This window comes from Arachis stenosperma, chromosome 10, assembly GCF_014773155.1.
Source record: "Arachis stenosperma cultivar V10309 chromosome 10, arast.V10309.gnm1.PFL2, whole genome shotgun sequence".
NCBI lineage: Eukaryota > Viridiplantae > Streptophyta > Magnoliopsida > Fabales > Fabaceae > Arachis > Arachis stenosperma.
In genome coordinates, this window is record NC_080386.1 from 127,499,624 (window position 1) to 127,520,480 (window position 20,857).

The window sequence follows — 20,857 nt, forward strand, 5'->3', positions numbered from 1 at the left end:
TGCTGTAGGTTCAAAATGCATATTAAGACTCCCATTGATGAGCTCAACAAAATTCCTCATCAGTCATTCAATCCTAGACATCGCAAAATAAATACTGGTTTGGTTTTCACTATAAATATTGCGAAAATTCTTTGCCTATTTAATTTGAAATTTGATCTTTTATAAAAAAAATTTCTTTAGTTAGGCATACTATTCGATGATACATTTATATTAAACTGTAAGTTATAACTATTAATAATGGTAAAAAAAAAAAAAATTCAAACCAGCACATATACACTTGCAAGATCATTCGAAAGTGCGTGCACCCTAAAATTTCACATAAACGTTAGTTTTTTCTATTTTCTCTCTTTAACTTTTAAGATAGAATGCAAAGTATCTGCAAATATTATTAACTTTAAATAAAATACATTAAGAAATGGTTTTCCAATAAAATAGAATCGTGTGTATATAGCTATATATAACAGTAAAGTAACAGTATGCTTCGAGCGGTTTGCATTTCATAAAAATATTTAATTATTATTATTATTATTGGAACAAATAAAGGTCTCAAGATGCAAGCTCCAAACACTACAATCCAATGGAGAAGCGCGCGTCATCCACTGATAGAAGATAAAAGTTGTGCGAGCCAGAAGGATGATGTTAACAGTAACACATATTTAAAATATTCATATTCATATAATAATTAAAAAAGAACACGATATAATAATAATGGTAATAAATTTTGATACAATAAAATGTTTATATAATTATTTAATTATATTCATAATTTACGAAATAATTATTTGTATGTATAAAATTTGTGTTCTTAAACCGTGGATGCACAAAAACTAAAGCCATAATAAAAGAATAAATAAATTGATAATGCGAAACTTTATGCCTACAATTACTAGATACAAAATGCATAACCTCTCATCACATTATCATTTGATACAAGACAATGTTCTTTTATTAACTATATACAAAAATTATATACTAAATTAATTATTCATATAAAATATATATTAAAATTATATAAAATAATATATATTTATATGCCATTTTTGCCCAAAAAAAAATCGAATTGGGTGTGTTAATTATTCTTTCCGAATGTGCCAAGAGCCCAAGACCAAGAGGATACCATTTTTGCAAAAAAAAAAATTATATTGGGTGTGCTAATGGTGCAGACAAAGTCAAAGCACCTTAGATAGTAGTAGTTCGGGGGTTTCCTTAGTATAATATCTAATCTAATAGGTTTTGGTATATATATATTATAGGAAACATTTCAAGTGCACCGGGGAGTACCGGTGCACCAGTTGTCTTAACCGTTGATCTGAATTAATATATATTATATATATTTTTTATAATTCAGATCAACGGTTAAAACAACTAGTACACCGGTACTCCCAGTGCATTTAAAATGCTTCCTTATATTATATTGAGCTGCACACGTTTTCAAGTTGAGAAATGATATTTTTATCACTGTATATTGTTTGTTTGTGTATATTCTTTTATATTTAATTAATTAATTTTTAATATCAAAAATAAAAAAGTATACAAAAAAATATAAGCATATATGATGATTACTCTTCAAAAGTTGAACAAGTCAAATAACGGAAGTACGGGGTCACTGATTCACTGGAGTCGCGTAGACTTTGCTACTTGGCTGCTTCCAATTGTTCAAAAATCGCCACCCAATACTTTTCAAGCTTTCTTTCTTCGTAGCAACTACCAAGCAATCAGAACAATGGTCTCACCTCATTAATTCTTCATAATCTCACTGATTCCTTTTGCTCCAAACCTCATCTGCAATTGAACACTCGACTCTCCTTGTTCAACCATGAACTTGAAGAGTTATACGTATAGCATAACCTCTGCCATATCCACTCTCCTTTATCTTTCTTTCTTGTTCCTCTCGGACTTGGCCATATCTATTGAAGCTTATGTTCCAGTTGATAGCTTCACCGTCAACTGTGGCTCAACTGGCAATATCTCCGACGGTGAAAGGTCATGGAGCGGAGACATGGACTCAAAGTTCTTAAGTCTTCAAGACACAAAAACCATCGTTGCTCAACCAGCCACACAACCTTCTCCGAACAAAGTTCCATATACCAGTGCTCGCTTGTCTAACTCTGAATTCAGTTACTCCTTCCCGGTCACAGCTGGCCGGAAATTTGTTCGTCTCTTCTTCTACCCTGCTTCTTACGCTGGCTTTGACCGTAATAACGCCTTCTTCACGGTCAAATCCGAGGGGTTCACACTCCTTAAGGATTTCAACGCTTCGCTTAACGCCGATGCTGCAAACAGCGACACCATCTTTAAAGAATACATCATCAACGTGGATGATGGGCAGAGGATCAACCTAACCTTCACTCCAAACACATCCCATCCAAATTCTTACGCGTTTGTGAATGGAATTGAAGTGGTGGCCATGCCCAGTGATCTCTACTTCACTGAACCCAGCGGACAAGAAGTTGTATTAGTGGGTTATCCAGGTGTCCCATACAATATGCAAAACAGTAGCGCCCTGCAGACAGACTACAGGATCAAAGTTGGCGGCAACACAATCACACCTAAAGCTGATACTGGCATGCTCAGGAACTGGGCAGGAGATGATGCTGATTATTTAAGAACGCCAAGTGCTCTGTATATGCTATCCGGTGATGATACCGGAAAGATGAAGATCACTGTGAGTCCTGATTATGAAGCACCCATTGAACTCTACACAACATCACGTGATATGGGCAAGAATGGAACCCTTAACCAAATGATAAATTTGACCTGGGAGTTTCCTGTTGATTCTGGCTTCACCTACATGCTCAGGCTTCACTTTTGCGAGCTAGACCCAAACATTACTAAAACCGGTGACAGAGTGTTCAACATCTACATAGCAGGCCAGTTGGCGGAGGACCGTGCCAATGTTCTAAGATGGAGCAAGCAAAAGGGAATTGCTGTACAGAGAGACTATGCAGTTACGATCCCAGGGACTACTCAAGACAAGTTTAACCTTTCACTCCAAATGCACCCTTCATCATTCGTATGGTACAGCGACCCTTTCTTGAACGGCCTTGAAATCTTCAAGATTAGTGACCCCGCTTCGAACAGCCTCGCCGGGCCGAACCCGAACCTGTCCAGTGTCCCGGGTCAACCCAACCCGCCAAAGTCAACCAACTCAAAGAGCAGCAACAAGGCGACTATAATCGGTGTCGTGGTGGGCGCAGCATGTGGCGTCGTTTTGCTCTCTGCTATCGCCTTCTTCCTCCTCAGCCGTCGCAACAAGCCAAAGACGAGCGTTATCCTGAAGGACTCAAAGTCCAACAACACCTCCAAGTGGGGCCCACTCTCCTTCGCCACGACCAAGTCAACCAGCACACAGAAATCCTCACTCCCCTCCGATCTCTGCCGCCACTTCTCCCTCGTCGAGATCCGCGCCGCCACAAACAACTTCGACGACCTCTTCATCGTCGGTGCCGGAGGATTCGGCCACGTGTACAAGGGCTATATCGACGGCGGAACCACCCCCGTCGCCATCAAGCGCCTCAAGCCAGGTTCCCAGCAGGGAGAACACGAGTTCATGAACGAGATCGAGATGCTCTCGCAGCTTCGCCACCTTCATCTCGTTTCGCTAATCGGTTACTGCAACGAGAGCAACGAGATGATCCTCGTCTACGATTTCATGGACCGTGGAACCCTCCGCGACCATCTCTACAACACCGAAAACCCTTCCATCAAATGGAAGCAGCGGTTACAGATCTGCATCGGTGCAGCGCGTGGACTACACTACCTTCATACAGGCGCGAAGCACACGATCATCCACCGAGACGTGAAAACCACGAATATCTTGTTGGATGATAAGTGGGTGGCTAAGGTTTCTGATTTTGGCTTATCGAGAATTGGGCCTACCGGTAATACTAAAGCCCATGTGAGCACGGTAGTGAAGGGTAGCGTTGGGTATTTGGATCCGGAGTACTATAAACGACAGCGTTTAACGGAGAAGTCTGACGTGTACTCTTTTGGTGTGGTGTTGTTTGAGATACTATGCGCAAGGCCGCCTCTGATCCGTACGGCTGAGAAGAAACAGGTGTCGCTTGTTGATTGGGCGAGGCACTGCTGGAACAACGGGTCGTTGGGTCAGATTGTGGACCCCGCTCTGAAAGGCTCTATTGCTCCCGAGTGTTTGAGGAAGTTCGGTGAGATTGCTGTTAGTTGTTTGTTGGATGATGGAACGCTGAGGCCGTCCATGAACGACGTCGTTTGGATGCTGGAGTTTGCGTTGCAGCTTCAAGAGAGTGCGGAGCAGCGTGACCGTGCGATTGGGATTGAGGTGCCTGATGGTGATGATGAGGAGGATCGTGCGGTTGAGAAGAGAGAAGAGAGTGATGACATGTTTAGTAGTGGAACCAGCGTTGGGCAAGTTTCTGATTTTAACAAGAGTAGTGGTGTGAGTATGATGAGTAGTAGTGGAGATAATAGTTATGGTAATAAGGACACTGATAGGTTTTTGTCTGGGACTGTTTTCTCCGAGATTATGGATCCAAAGGCTCGCTGACGCAAAAATCAAACGCCAACAAATTCCATAATGGGTTGCGCTTTCTTTTGAGTTATATGGTTAGTCTACGTTTGGAGCTGTTTTTAAGATTGTATAGGAATTAATTTGTTCCTATTTCTTCTATATAATAAAAGACGTGTAAGATTCTCTTCGTAAATGGCATTGGTAGCCGGTAGGCTATGATATTAACTATTTGCACAAAAATTGTAGAGGTTGATAATGGAACTATATGGCATGCAATAATGGACAATTTTTGTTTCACTGCTTAATGTGGTGAGCAAGCTTGTGAACTAGTCCCAGCCTGAAAATGAAAGATTCAATATGTTTAATCTGTTGCGATTTTAGAAAGCAAGAGTGGAATTAATCACTTTACTTACCACGCAAGAATCAACATTATCACATCCGCATAAGAGCTTCCCATTTAGCATGTCCACAGCTTGAAACGCTCCTCCTCCTTCACTCTTCTGTTCAATAACCCCAAAGTTAGTAGTTTAACAACTAAAAAAAAAAATAGAAGAGAAAAAGTGAAACTATTTCTATTCCCCCTAGTCCCCTACCTTGTAATAATCAACAGCAACGAAATTTGCCCATCGATTGCCGGCGGCATCATGACAAGTTTGCAGCATGTCAATAAGAGATGCAGAATTATCTGAACAAGTAACTGGCTTAAGCGGAACTGAACGAAAGTAATTAACCAACACTAGGGATTTGCTTTTGTCATCAAGATTTGATGATTCTGCCCTGTTTGGGCAGCTACCTGTTTTTTTTCCACCATCTCCATCTGCGGAACTCATTAAGTCAAGATCACCAAACTGAAAATTGAGAATGGAATCAAGCAAGAACATTGTATGTGTTAAGAATGAAAAGAGTTATAGTGGATGGTGTTTTTTATACACTGATTTTCAACCATGTAATTCCATTGGTAAGCAATGCCTTCGCTTTGTTCCTTAGACTTGACTGAAGCGAACACAATTAATCTTTGGTTTTCAGCAACCATATCACTCACTAGAGGCCAATCTCTGCCGTCTATCGGCATATTGGTAACCGGAAACCAAAATTTCATCAGGCCGGCGTCACTAAAGACCTTTTTCAATCCATTTTGTGTATGAACGTAATCTTCCAATATGAGTGTGACAATTTCTGATGGGTTAGCTGATAAGAAAGCTTCAATTTCCTTCAATGTACCTATAGCTGGTTCCTACTAGTATAAAAAGGTGCTAATTTATTAGAATAGGTCAAGAAGAAAACATAACTAGTGAGAAATAGTTACACAATTACATACAAAAGCAGTGTAGTCATGGCACTGGCCTTGAGATGAATGGCATAACCAAACATCTCCATCAAAATCGTACATGTCTAGCATTAGTCCCCGAACTCCATTCTACAAATGAAAAACAATGATGGTAAAACAAAAATTGTGACCTTATAAACTATGCTTAGTTATAAGAAAGAATCATAACACAGATAGTAAAAGAGTGTGACCCATGAATTATACTCATTATAGTTGAATAGAAATATCAAATACAGGACAAGACATTTCGTTGATCGGACAGTGGATACAAAAAAAAAAAAAAACTCGTGTTGTAGCATGTCCTCATTCTTTTTTAAAAAATTTTAACTATAACCAAACACAATACAGTACAAATTTTTGTGTCTCTGTATCCCTGTGGGCACGGTCCCAAAAAGGAACTAAAGATGGCCCAAGCATGCACAAAAAGTTATTAGCAGTTAATGGCATACACTTAGCTGGTGCGTTATGCTGTCCTCTTGATTAGTGATGGTTACTCGAGGAACTCCTGTTTGAGAAGGTTCTCCATCAATTGCAAAAGCGTTGTGTGTTGTTAAATATGCATATTTGTTGAATGGAAGAGAGTTATTCTGTTAGGAGAAAAAAAAAGAGAGACAAACAATGAACAACAGATGAAGATAAATAGTCATAAGGTTCCGGTTTTCTTCACCTTACGACAATATGCATGTTATGAAGAAAAACAAGCAAACTGTAAAGAGAAAATGAAAGAATAATGCTAAAAAAATTTGCACTAATTGACTAATATATTTATTTCTGTGCTTCCTTCATTCCAAAACTGATTTATATATTAGGACACTATTTATTCTAGAGTTTTATTTCTATGGCACAATATTCTTATTCTAAAATGAATAATGATTACGAAGTCATTCTAAAGAGATAAATAGCATCTTACTATGAGCTTAAATTGATCTGTGGTGGATGATCTCACACACTTAGAGCCTGAAAATCCAAGCGTACATGAGAAACAATAGAGCCCAGCTCCACAGTCATCATTGGAGGAGCAATTATCAAGAAGCTGATCAAATATTTTAATATAAGCCAATAAGACAAAAACAAAAAACCATAAATAGATGGCATGATTAGATAGAAGTTGAGGTGGAAAACACAAACCATGCAGTCTCCATTAGAGCAATCAGCAGCAGCATCATTGCACAATGGAAAAATTACCAAAAGCAAGAACAGCAGAGAACCCATTTTTGTAAAGAGAGAATTTTTGGATTGGATTGGATATTAGAGGAGTGTATGTCCTACAGAAATTCAATGAAAAGAGAGAATATAGAGAATCGTATAAACAAGGCTAATGCTGAAACAATACTATTATTTTAGTAATTAATATGATAATTATTTACATTTACATTGGCAAGTATAAACATTGGAACATGGCAGAACCAAAAGGGGAATACGGCTATGTGCTTGTGTTGCTTATTTTGCAAGTTTTCTTCACCAACCGAACTACCTTCTACCATTAATAAAGCATAGTAATACCGATTGAAAGAGGTGATTTGGACTTTTATATGGAGGATATGTTTGGCAAAGTAGGGTGAACTATCTTGTTAGTGACTTAGTGATTAGTTCAGTATGTTGTAAGTTTCATGAGATCAGTAGTTTGATTCTCCTCTCCAAATATATTTAAGAGTAATTTGTAGTCTTACCAAGTTTACTAAAAAAGACTAATTAATATCCTTTGCCATCCAAAATAAGTAAATTTTAGTTAAGTTTGACAATGAATCCCTTCGTTGGTCAAATTTAAGTGCACCATTCTTTAGGTAGAAAAGAAAAAAAAAAAAGATTATGGTTGGTCAACCATTGGGGTGATAATTACCAAGGAACATTACCTTTTGATTTTTGATTTGACAAACAGTTCTCTCCTGTTGATTAAAATCTCCTCCTTCACAACTTGTTGAAGTTCTGAAAGTAAAAAACTAAAAATCTAACACTCACTCAGCCAGTTTCTAAAGTCTTAGTATATGAAAGAGACCGTATTTTTGTATTGAACAATGGATCCATTGAGACTTGTACAGTACAATTCAAGTAAACATGCTTCACTTGATGCAGCAATACTAATGCATCAGAAGTCAGAACCATTCTCACTCTATAATATTCAATGCTAAGATCAAATTCTGGCATAAGATAACAAATATTTTCTCTATCCAAAAGTAATGGAAATGGGTGGAGCAATTATAGCTACAGGTAGCAGAAGCACCATGCTTATATCTTCTAGCATGGGCTTTTTTCCAGCGTTCAATTTCATGTGAATAATAAGGGGAAAAATATAGTTCAAAACTAAAAACATCAAATTCTCAAATCACAATCAGGACCTGTATTGTCGAGAAATGTAGTTTAAGAGAATCATTTGACACAATTCTTGAGACATATCTCCCTAACTCGATCACACAATTTAACTGACCCAATCCTTGAAACCCTGTTGACTAACTCAACAACCATGCATCCACCCCAATTGATTGACACAATTAATTGACATCGTTGTTAACTAACAACTTGAAAAAGCCTGGTCAACGAACTTTATGTTTTTTTGTCTGGTCTTGTCCCTTAAATGCTGCACAAGTATACTTCCAGCTGCGGATGGCTATGATCAAGGGTATTACAATCCAAGAAGCATTTGCTCCAATATAGTACGCATAATAGTACAATTTGCTTGCAGCAAAATTGTCACCTTCCAAGAGTGCTGTTATATAATATACACCAACTCCATATAGCTGGCTCAATGAGATGGCGAATTGAAGTATGTGGCTATATGACTTTCCAGTAGCTATTGCATACCTGTCATCCATAATAGCAACTGCAGAGTTAAACTACACAAATGAAAAGTCTCTAGAACGCACATTAAGAAAACACTTACACTGCTAGAAGGGAAGCTGGACCACCAAAAACCGCTGTTAGTCCTTCAACACTAACAATTCCTGCATCCCTTCCAGCATACCTTGAATCCCCTTTGCTATATTCCTTCCCTGTTAAATGGTTCATAAAAAACATTCATCAACTTAAACTGAAGATTTATTTGAAACGTAAGCAAAATTCCAACAATGCTTTATGTAAGGGTTGTGAGGTGTGAAAGAAGTCAAAGAACTACTCACAAACTTCAGCTAGGTAGAAACCAGTCTTATCCTTGTAGAACTCTGGTGCAAAAACAAAGTAACCTTCAACAATCAGGTGAGTGAGGCCCGTAAAAGCCCACCAGCACATCAACAGTCTATCAGTTTTTGTTTTCTTAGGTAGCCGCCCTAGGAGAACCACAAAAGAAAAGTAAACAAAATCAGGAACCGTAAGATGATTTCTCAAAGTTGAAAGTGTAATAAATGATTTTATTTCAGAGAGAAACCACAAACTACCAAGTTGGCTTCTATAAGTCCAAGATTTCAACGTCTGCATCAAAGGTCAACCTCATACTGTAAAGAAATGTACTGCCATGGGAACTAACTAACAATTGAGTAAGTTCACACTATAGATTTAACAAATTACAGCCAGACCAAAATTTCTCTCTTTCTTTCTTGCAATTTTTTCAATAACAAGCAGACCAAAGATAATCATAGATCTACCTAGTAAATTTTATTGTAGCATAAATATATCTATCTTACATCCTAAACTAATCATCCATTTACCAAAGAGCTTTCGAAACTGGATCTAAATATTGTGACAAATGGCAAACAAGATTCATTGACAAAAATCCAACATGTTATGACATGAGCAACATTTTGAGAGCTCTTAAAAATTGGGTGTGTTACTTAGATCATTTTTCATTAGTAATAATATAGGCTCAATTGTAATCATTTTGTAGTAGGAACACAAAAGAAGTATATAAGATGTAACCACCTAACAAACATTTTGCTAGGTTTTCATTTTGAGCAAAATTGAAAGATTTGATTGAAATAAATGTGAGTGAGGTACCTGAGAAGATCCAAGTGAGAGAAACGAGGAGGAAGGTGAAGAAAGCGAAGACAGAGAGAATGTTTGACTGAGAGAGGGAGCAGGGAACGTAACCGGGAAGGTGCAAGTCCCTTGGACTGTAGGGATGACCCTCTGAATCCATCTCCTTCAAACTTTCTTCTTCTTCTTCAACGATGGGAGTGTGAACGAGAATGAACGCGCACACTCGGACTTACTAGTCTAGCTGTTATTTGAGGGTGTTGACAATATTTATCAATTTAGACTTGAATGAGATAATCACTGGTTGAGCCCAATCATCTGATCATAATAAATAAATAATTGTAGAGTATTATCTAAAAAATAAAATTTAAAATAACTTAACCAATTACCAATAATCTATAAGAATATATAAAGAGAAAAGAGTATTTGATCTCTAATTTTCACTTTTTTATCTTAAATTCTTAATTCTATTAATAAATAATGATTAATATAATTGTCGATCTTAAAATTAATTAAAAATATAATATTAGTTAATTTTTTTATTCTTTTTATAGTTATCTTTTTATTTTACACATATGTTATCTTTTTTTTATTTTCAGAGTACATATAGTACTTTTTTTATTTTTTTTCACTTAATTAAAAAATAATAATAAATATGTATATAAAAAATGATAAAAAAAATGAAATTAAAAATTAAAAATTTTGAAAGAATAATAAAACTAAACATGATTTAAAATATTAAATATAAAATAAAAAAAACATTTTTAGTCATTAAAATTATGCAAAAAAATAGTTATTTAAATTTAAATTTTTATATCTATCTTAAATTAAATAAAATTAAAAAAATAAATAAATTTATAAATATTTATAAATTTTTATCTTGATTGTTACTTATAAAATTAGTATTGGACAAGTCCAATTAAAAAATTATATTATAAATAAAAATATGATGTAATAATGTAGAATAGACATGATATAATTAGAAACTCTACTTTTTTTTTTTTGGCCTTAATTCTAAGAATTTTTTTTCTATTTTCTCTATTCTTGATACAAATTCGTATCAAATAATACTTTCATCGAACCATACCAAATTTTTATGCTGATTCACCGAACTTAATTTGGGATCAATTTTAAACTAGTTTAAAACGGACCAAGATACTTGAAAAAATTCAGACAATTTGCACCAAAATTTGTGCAACTTTGCACGATCATCAACGACTCCAGCAGCCTCCAATTTTTCAGATTCAAGCCAAATCAACCTCAGCTTTTCAACCAATCAACAATAATTCAACAGCTCCAGAAGCAAAAAATTCAACACTTATGGCTCTGCAATTTCAGAATTCAGCATCAGATTATGAGAATGCAGCATTGGAGAATGCAGCATTGGAGAATGCAGCTACCAATTTTCCAGAATTCAACAGGACTGCAGTTCACACAGAAGAGGAAGAAGAAGCAGAAGAATCAGATTTCAGTTTACAAGTTCGACCACAGCACTGCAGCAACAATCAAAATCAACAAAAATTGCAGATTCAACAAGCAATTCAGCACTAAATTCAACAACAATAGATCACAAATTCAATTTCACAAGATCAGTGTGCAAATCAACAAGTTCAGATTATGTAATTAATGCAGAAGATGCGGTGCCACAATTTCAGCAACGACAACCAAATTCATGCCAAACTTCAAAACCCATGGATGCAGAAGAAGAACTCGATGTTTCAGATTCAACAAAGTACCATAGTTGTCAGAACCGAACCGGTGATCAACCCGGTCATATAACTGGGTCATCGGGTTACTGGTTCAACCGGTGGGTCACTGATTCATCCGGTTAACCCGGTCATAATTAAAAAAATATAAAATTATATAAATAAAATTAAAATAATGTCTTAAAACTTAAAATGCAAGTCTTTACAAACATTAATAATCTAATATCAAGTCTTAAACATAACTAATAATCTAAAAAATAGATAATAAACTAGTCTCTAGTACAAAACATGTTCTCAATTTAAATCAACAAGTAAAAGATAACACAATCACTGATGCTGGCGTTTCTGATGGGGTTTGAGATGAAGACATTTTTAAAATTCTAGCAAAAGAAACCAAAAATATTTTCAGCAACAAAAGATTTACTTAAGTCAGTTTTTAAGCAACACAGCAACCACCACCATTCCACCAAAGTTCACTGACTTTGTGATTCAACAAAGTGAACAAGCAGCAATTCAAAACAAGCACCAGCAACAAACAACAGCAGCTCTAAAAAATACAGCAACTCTAAAACACAGCAACCAGCAACAAACAACAACACTAAAAAACTAAATGCAACATCAGCAGCCACCAGATTCAAGTTCAACAATAATTCTAACTAAAGTAATAACCACAAGATTCAATAACAAACTCTAAAAAATCAAATACAATAGTAATAACCACCAGATTCAATAACAATACTAACTAAAATATGCTCAGCTTCAACAACTCTAAAATTCAACTACAAATTTACAACAGTCAACAGCAACACCAGGTTCAGTATTCAACAATTCCAGTGAAAGACCAGGGTCAAAAACTTGAAGGGAGCTCACCTGGATAACTGATTCCTAGACCGCGACCAAGAAGACGACCACCACCACCCGACTAACCTGAGGGAGCAGATTCAGAGCCAGAGATGCTGCTTGATTTCTGTCTTCTGTGAGCTTTCTGCCACCGACGAAGTGAACACAGGGAAGGAGCACGGGACCGCGACGACGACGAGGTGAGAGACTGATAGAGCGACGGGGTGAGGGCGTGAGGCCGCGACCGAGAGAGACCGATAGTGACAAGGTGAGTGGAGAGGCGACGAAGTGACGAGATGAGGGGAGAGACGAGGTGAGGGCAAGGGCGAGCGACTGCCGAGTGCCGACGACGGAGCAGAGAGACGAGGCTGGGAGGTTCCACACTTCCCCTGGAATCAGACTGATTTCTCAATTCTCAGATTTGGGGCTAAGGGGAGGCGGGAATAGCATTAGGGTTTCGTTGAAAGGGGAGGGGGGTTCTGAAAGCCAAACGACGCCGTTTCTATTTGTACCCGGACCGGGTTGAATTAACCGGCCGGTTCACCGGTTTTAACAAATACCCGTCGGGTCGAACCGGGTTCCATACAAGCCGGTTCAACGAGTGCCTAGGCCCGGGCAAATAACCGGATTTTCGGTCGAACCGGCCGGGTCGAGCCGAGTTTGATAACTATGCAACAAACAATTCAACAACAAATTTGCAGAAGGTCAACAATTTTATATCCAAAATTTCAAATCCACATCCAAACAAAACCGCATCAGAGATATCTTCTTCCAAAAACAAGTTCAACCGATTTGAACACACAAGCAACCAGAATTTCAATTCTGCATTCAGATTTCCTGATTCCGGGACCAGCTTACCTGTATGCCGGAACGCAACCTCTAGATGCCGGTGGTCGTCCGTGGCGGGGAACAAATCCGGTCGAAGACGAAGAAGCGGCAGATCTGACAACAGGTAGCGGAGCCGAGGACGGTGCCTCCGTGAAAGGGGAGCAGATGCTCGCGACGCCCTGGGTTGATGGAGTGACAGCAGCGACCCGCACCGGAGATACTCGAAGGTGTGGCGGAAGGTTCCGGCGCGTTTCTCCGATCTTGGCAAGACCAGCTCCACTCCTTGCAGCGGTCTTCCCTTGGGATCGCGAAGAGGAGGCTCGAACGACGATGAAGCGGGTAGCGGCAGCGTTTCCAGGGAATCGCGACAGAGCAGGAGACAGCGATGGGTGCCGAAGCTAGCAGTGGATTCTGCAACACATGGTGCGAACGGAACCGAGGGAAGGTGGAGAAGGAGCCACTGGAGCAGACGGTGGTGCTTGACTCGCCGACGGTGGTTCTTCCAGCAGCCGCACCGAACCTAGTTGAGAAGGAGAGAGGAGCAACGAGATTTGGCTCCCAGTTTCTGAAGTGTGGTGGAAACTGGAAAGGAAGAAAGGACCCCTAGTGTGGAGTTGGGCTTTTGTGGGAAGAGCCAAGCCCAAATCCATTTTCAGAAAAGTGGGTTAAAAATTGGGCAAAACATCAAAGAAAATAATTTTAATCAGCTGGGTTTCGTATTTTTTAAAAATTCTGGTGGTTAGAAATTTTTTTTTAACTGTTGTATAGAAAATATTATTTTAAAAATGTTGATATTTTTTATTACTTGTAATTAGATTTTACAAATTTTATTAGGATTTATATTTTTTTTTGTAACTTTGAGGATAAAGTTATTTTAAAGGGTAGGATAATAATAGAATTAGTATTAGATTAGCCAAATTAAAAAATTATACTATAAATAAAAATATTATGTAATAATGTAGGATAGGGTTATGAAAAGTAGAGACCTTACTCTATTCCTTCGAAATAGCGGCCTCGGTAATAGCTCCGGTCATACTCCACACCCGTGAAGCACTCCCTCTAACGTAAGGGAAAGGGGGAGCCGCTGCTCCCTAAACTTTTTAGGTACTTCGGGAGCGGTTCCCTTACCTGAACGAAAGAGCTACAATCGGCACTTCTCCACATCCGTGAGTAAGTGTCTTACTTTCAATAGTTATGTAGTCAAATCAAGGAAATAGCTTAATCTCTATTGCTCTAGAATCTCATCCGGAATTTTCTTGATGTAATGAGAAACTTTATCCTTCCTTTTTTTGTCCTAATTTTAAGAATTTTTCTTCTATTCTCTATAACTATTTCTAACTCTCTCTATTCTTGATACAAATTTGTATTAGTTACATATAATAATAACATAATGATTTAGTATTATACTTAAATTAATTTAAATTTTATTATTTTATATATTAAAAAAATTAAATAATTTATAAAATTTTTATTTTATTTTTGTTTATTAATAATTTATTATTTATTAAAATTTTATTTTTTATCTTAAATTCATAATTTAAAAACATAAAAATTTATTTTATATTTTTATATTCTAAAACTTAATTTAAATTAATTTTGTATTAAAATATCCTTTTCTTTATATTAGACAAAAACTATCCATAAATATATTAAAGATTTAAATTTTGTATTTTTATATAAATTTTTATAATAAAAATTAAAAAACATTAACATATTATTTTGAAACTAAATTTTTAAATTAATATGGGCTTAAATGACAAATAAATCTTATTCTTCAGTCTCTACTTTTGAAAATAAGTATCTGTTTTACTTTTTTGTAATTTATCAAAAATTAATATATCTATTTTAAAAAACAAAAACAAAAGAGAAATTAAAACCGAGAGAGTATAATTTAAAGAATATTCACATGAAATGGGAATGCTGCAAATCCACCTCCCACATGGAAGTAAACGATTATGGTACTTGAACATTCAAATTAATTATTAAAAATAATATAAAATTTATATTAAAATATAAATATTATTAAAAATAAATTAAATTATATATATTTATATATAAATATATTAATAATTAATTTTAGTATATAAATAATATTTTAAAAAAATAAATATGCATTATATAGACAGAAATGTTACATTCCTAAAAATAACAAAACTTCCATAAATAAAATTAGATTAATCTACTTAATATACTAAAACTGGGTTTTCCCCCAGCTAATAAGGGTGACGTGTCACTCTCTCGTGAGTCTGTTTTCCTCCAAAACGAATAAAATTTTTCATCTATTCTAAATTATTTATTATAATTATATTATTATATTATATTTAATATTTAATGAATAATATATAATTATACTAATTTAAGAACATATCTTCATTATAATTATATCAAATCAATATTTAATGCACTATTAAACTACTTATCAATTATAATGCTTAATTACTGTACATAATAACAAACTGCCTTAATAGTAATTAATTTACCTATTTATTTTTGTTTTACTAAGGTCTATAAATAGTGTTTTTCTGTCGTACATACATCTAAATTTGAGAGTCAGCTCATAATTTTATATTTAGTATTTTTTTACTACTTCATAGAATAAGAATGTGTTCTTCATTTTTTATTGAAGTTGATCCTTTTAAGGTACAATTTATAATTTTTTATAATATTTTTCATATACTCATTCTATTATATTATTCTTTTAATAATTTATTAATTGTTATTACTCTAAGTTGTTCTTATCGTCTAATGTTCCAATTCAATTGTCTTTTACCACAATCGTTTACAATGCATCACATCTATAAAATATCTCATCGAGTTGTCTTTACTGATTCGGATTCCAACTACATGGATGTAAGCGTTCAAAGAAAGGGCAATAATTTCTACTTTACCGAATGATTGTTGGATCTACTCACCTATTATGACCAACCTAATGGAATGTGGTTAAAGGAGGATGAGTAAATTATTATAATTTTAATTATTCGATTAAAATTGTAATATCAGTTGTGATATTTTAATTATTAATGCATTATTAAACTACTTATCAATAATTTTAATTATCTAACATTTGTAATTTATTTTTATAATTAAAATAATTAAAATTAAGTAGATCGTTATTAAACTATTTATTAATAATTTTAATTATCTAACATTTATAATTTACTCATCCTCCTTTTTTATCAAATTATTATAATTATTCGGTTGCATAATTTCTCATTAGATTCACCATCCTAAATTGGTCAATTTGGTTTTGTTTTTCTTTTTTTTTTAATTGCTCTTATTGCAGCAAGTGTCCTCAGATTTTTATTGTGAGCTGCAAAATAAATGTCCCAAACTCCCAATACTTTTGTCATCATTTTCGTTGTGTTTTTAACTCTGTTGATGTACTATTAATTTTAAATTTGTACGAATTTTAAATGTTGATACTTACGATATTATTTCAGTTGGTTGTCGTTACGAGAATGACTTTATACTATACGTGACTAAAGACTATAATAGATTCAATATTGTTTAAGTAATTTTAGTTTTAATATTAGTATTTGATTAAATTATAATTAGAGCATTTTAAATTATTGCCTCAATTTATATATTATGATTATTTTTCGTGGATGTACTATTTTTAAATAATTTAATAATTAATAAAATAAAGTGGTGTCAAGTATATTATTTAAGTTTATTTTTATTCTTTATTTTTTTATTGGTATTTTCATTATATTTAACAAAAAAAACTCTACCTAAATATATAGTTTTTCGTTGTCCTAAGCACAATTTAGTTGCCAATAAAAATCGATTTTATCTATAAAAAATAATGAAACATGTATCTTTTGATATTATATTAATATAGTAAGTAGACATTATGATATAATAATATCTTTAATTGCATTATAATTGTCTCATAAATAATATATGATTATATTATTTTAGAAAAAAATTTTCATTATAATTATATCAAATCAATATTTAATTATGATAAAATATGTTAATTATAGTTATATCATAAAATTATAATAATTACGATAGTTATGTTATATATTTTAATCATTTATGTAAGTAAATAAATTAGAAAACAATCAAATCAAATCATGACGGTAAATAAATAATATAGAATATTATTATATATTTAATTGCATTATAATTAGCTCATGAATAATGTATGATTATATTATTTTAGAAAAATATTTTTATTATAATTATATCAAATCAATATTTAATATATTATTTAAATCTAACTTTTATATAACAATAATATTATATATATATTTATATATCACTTTTTTAAACTCATTCTTACAAATATATATTGACATATAATTAATATAGATAACATATATACTTAATAAATATCTTTATTAAATTAATTATAACGATTAATACAATATAATCTCATAAGTATAACCTGATTATAGCAAGAATTTTTCATAAAAATAATTGACTACTAATTTGAATATAATTGATATAGTTAAATTGATACAACCTATAAGATTGAGAATATGTAGCAATTATAGCAATTATTATATCAATTATAATAATCATTCACGTGACTTCATATACAGTAATTTTTGAATTATAATTGTTACATAATTACTGTTGAATATTATTTAATTTTAGATGTTTTATAGGTAATATTCATTATCACATGAATTATTATTCAATAATAATAATAATAATTTTGAATTTATATAATTGGTAAAATTCTAATTCTCATTCGTATGTAATAATTTTATTAGTATGTATTCACAGTTTTAGTTAATAATAATAATAATAATAATAATAATAATAATAATAATAATAATAATATGGACATCAAATTAATTAGTTAACAAATTGAATTTAGCTTATGGAGTTTTATTTTCTACTCAAATTTTTAATCATTAGTGATTTTATTTTTAATATTTACAGTAAATTTTGACTATAAAAAGAAAAAAATTAGTATTGATTATTTCCTATTTTATTTATTTACAGTCATAATTAAATTTGATATAATTATAGTAAGTCTCTATAATTATAGTAATATAAAACTGCTTCATATATAACAATAATATTATACATATTTATATATCTCCACTTTTATCTCTTTTTTCAGAATTTTGACATATAATTAATATAGATAAAATATAATATTAAACTGCTTTGTTATACATATATATATGAAGTTATAAAATAACCCGTATAATTTATACGTATGGCATAATACGTATGTCAAAAAAAGATTCCATACTTTTTGTTAACAATTGTTTTGTCATACGAAATTGATTGAATAATTTCTATTTATATAATTTTTTTCTATTAGTAGCAATTAGTATCTGCATTAAAAATTCATACCGTTTGTAATTATATATATATATATATATATATATATATATATACTTAATATACTAAAATTGGGTTTTCTTCCAACTAATGAAAGTGAGGTGTCGATTCCTCGTGAATCTATTTTCCCGCCAAAATTAATATACTATTTTCTCTTCTAAATTTATTTTATAAAAATATCTTTATTATAATTATACTATAATTAGCATTTAAGCAATAATACATAATTATACTAATTTAAGAAAATATCTTTATTATAGTTATATGAAATCAATATTTAATACATTATTAAACTACTTATTAATTATCAATCGAAAATATTTTTGATCATTTTAATTATATTGATAATAATAATGATAATAATAATATAATATGATAATTATATGATAATGGCACCGGCCATTAATAACCAATTTATATTTCTCTAAATAAATTTATTTTATAAAAATATTTTTATTATAATTATATTACAATATTATAATAAATATTTAATGAATAATGTATAATTACACTAATTTAAGAAAATATCTTTATTATCTATTCTATTCTATTCTATTCTATTATATAAAAATAGAATTTTTGTATTTAATAATGGAACTGATGTGACATGCTCTTGAGGTGTTTCCAAATCTATTTCATTTAATTCGTCAAAGCAAATCAATTATAATTAATTAATTATATCAATTAATTAATTTGATTAGCCATCCAAATCTCACAATTTATTATAATTTATATAAATTAATTAATTATAATCAATATTCAATGCGTTATTAAACTACGTATCAATTATCGATATTTTTAATCATTCTAATTATATCAATTGATATAGTTATAATCTGCATTTAAGTATAATAATTTTATTAGAAGATAGTTGATGCACATATTAATAGTGACCTATTTAATTTGATATCAATTAGTGGATAATAATAATAATAATAATAATAATAATAATAATAATAATAATAATAATAATAATAATAATAATAATAATAATAATAATAATAAAAGGTCTACATGGTACATGCATTATATTTTAAAAAAGGTAAAATATATTTAAAAAAAATAGGATATCAATAATTAATTGTGATTAATATCAACATCAATAATTAATTCTTATAATTATTTTTGTACGACTAAAAGTTTCGTATAATGTTTTTTTTATGTAGAATAAAAAAAGTTTGTGATTCATAACATTTTTATAAAGTTTTATCGTATGGACACAAGATTAATTAGATAACAAATTGAATTTTAATTAATATATTTTATTTTCTGTTCATATTTTTTCATTAATTATCTTACTTTTTATATTTACAGTAAATATTGAATATAAAAAGAAAAAAAATAATATTGAATGTTGTATATTTTATTTATTTAGAGTCATAATTAAATTTGATATAATTATAGCAAATATCTCGAATTAATAATAACATGATACTACAATTTTAAGTTGTATAATATAATAAAAAAATGTATCAATTTATGTATGCCTCCTATTAGAACCGTCAAAATTGGCTAAACTCATCAGACCAATCCGTTTACCCATTTAAATGGACGAACTTTACCTCTAAAATTAAACCCGTTTAAATTTCGGGCTAGCCTGTGTGCTAAATGGGTGGCCCGTTTATTTTTTTTTTTACATTTTTTTCAAAAAAATCAGTACTTTTAGTTGATATTTCTCTCGATTCGACCTGAAAATCAGACCTATCAGCTAAAAAAATATTATTTTTAAAGATTTTTGACCTAAAAGTGGTATTTTTTGTCAAAATATTTTTCAAAAAATAAAATTAAATGATAAACGGAATGGCCCGTTTAACCCATTGGACTGACCATAAACGGTCCGGGCTAGAAATTAAAATTCTGGCCTGCGAATAAAGTGGGCTTAAACGGGCCAGCCCATTTAACCCACTGGCTTAATGGGTTGGGCCTAAATGGACCGGACTAGACCGTTAGACAGCCCTACTTCCTATATAGCAATGATATTATATATATTTATATATCTCCTCTTTTAGCTCTTTTCTAGAAATATTGGCATATAATTAGTGTAGATAACATATATATTGAGTAAGTATCTCTATTGAATTAATCATAAAGGTTAATAAAATATAATGAAATAAATTTCACCTAACTGTAGTAAGTATCTCCATTGAAGATATTTGCTAATTATTACCGTGTATAATTAGTGTATATATATATAGAGAGAGAAGGAGTAATAGTGAATTGTTACAATTATTTAATTTATCATTTAAAAAATTCGTACCTCGGACATAAATTTTCTTCTGTTTATTATTTTTCATACCTAAGGGCAACTAATTACGATTCTATCAACAGTGTTACCTATGGTACGGTAGATTATGTAATGAAAAAGTTTGAAAAATAAAGGCAAGAATTATAAGGTTATGGAAAGTCCCATACAAATTTGACAAGAACAAGACGACTTATGTAGAAATGGTTCTCATG

At 32.1% G+C, this 20,857-nt stretch overlaps 3 protein-coding genes across 7 annotated transcripts; 1 reads left to right on the forward strand and 2 right to left on the reverse strand.

Moving 5' to 3' along the window:
* Positions 1 to 1,590: 1,590 nt before the first annotated feature.
* On the forward strand, positions 1,591 to 4,682 carry LOC130956157 (receptor-like protein kinase FERONIA). Its single transcript, XM_057883197.1, has one exon. It carries the CDS (start codon positions 1,817 to 1,819, stop codon positions 4,523 to 4,525), a length of 2,709 nt encoding a protein of 902 aa, XP_057739180.1. The 5' UTR covers positions 1,591 to 1,816; the 3' UTR covers positions 4,526 to 4,682.
* On the reverse strand, positions 4,683 to 7,102 carry LOC130956158 (PI-PLC X domain-containing protein At5g67130-like). The gene is made up of 8 exons (XM_057883198.1): positions 6,945 to 7,102; positions 6,727 to 6,849; positions 6,266 to 6,403; positions 5,808 to 5,906; positions 5,420 to 5,723; positions 5,083 to 5,306; positions 4,903 to 4,989; positions 4,683 to 4,826 (listed from the first exon to the last, which is right to left on the reverse strand). Exons 1-8 carry the CDS (start codon positions 7,026 to 7,028, stop codon positions 4,791 to 4,793), a joined length of 1,095 nt encoding a protein of 364 aa, XP_057739181.1. The 5' UTR covers positions 7,029 to 7,102; the 3' UTR covers positions 4,683 to 4,790.
* Positions 7,103 to 7,942: 840 nt separating this feature from the next.
* Positions 7,943 to 12,660, reverse strand: LOC130956159 (probable 3-beta-hydroxysteroid-Delta(8),Delta(7)-isomerase). 5 transcript variants are annotated; one of them, XM_057883202.1, is made up of 7 exons: positions 12,296 to 12,660; positions 11,120 to 11,212; positions 10,807 to 11,045; positions 9,741 to 10,037; positions 8,930 to 9,076; positions 8,695 to 8,803; positions 7,943 to 8,615 (listed from the first exon to the last, which is right to left on the reverse strand). In XM_057883202.1, the coding sequence occupies exons 4-7, from the start codon at positions 9,880 to 9,882 to the stop codon at positions 8,348 to 8,350; spliced, it is 666 nt and encodes a 221-aa protein (XP_057739185.1). In that variant the 5' UTR covers positions 9,883 to 10,037; positions 10,807 to 11,045; positions 11,120 to 11,212; positions 12,296 to 12,660; the 3' UTR covers positions 7,943 to 8,347. The 5 variants fall into 5 exon arrangements, with proteins under 5 accessions (XP_057739185.1, XP_057739184.1, XP_057739182.1 ...); XM_057883201.1 differs by having other exon boundaries at positions 10,871 to 11,142; XM_057883199.1 differs by having other exon boundaries at positions 10,807 to 11,142.
* Between the last annotated feature and the right edge of the window lie 8,197 nt (positions 12,661 to 20,857).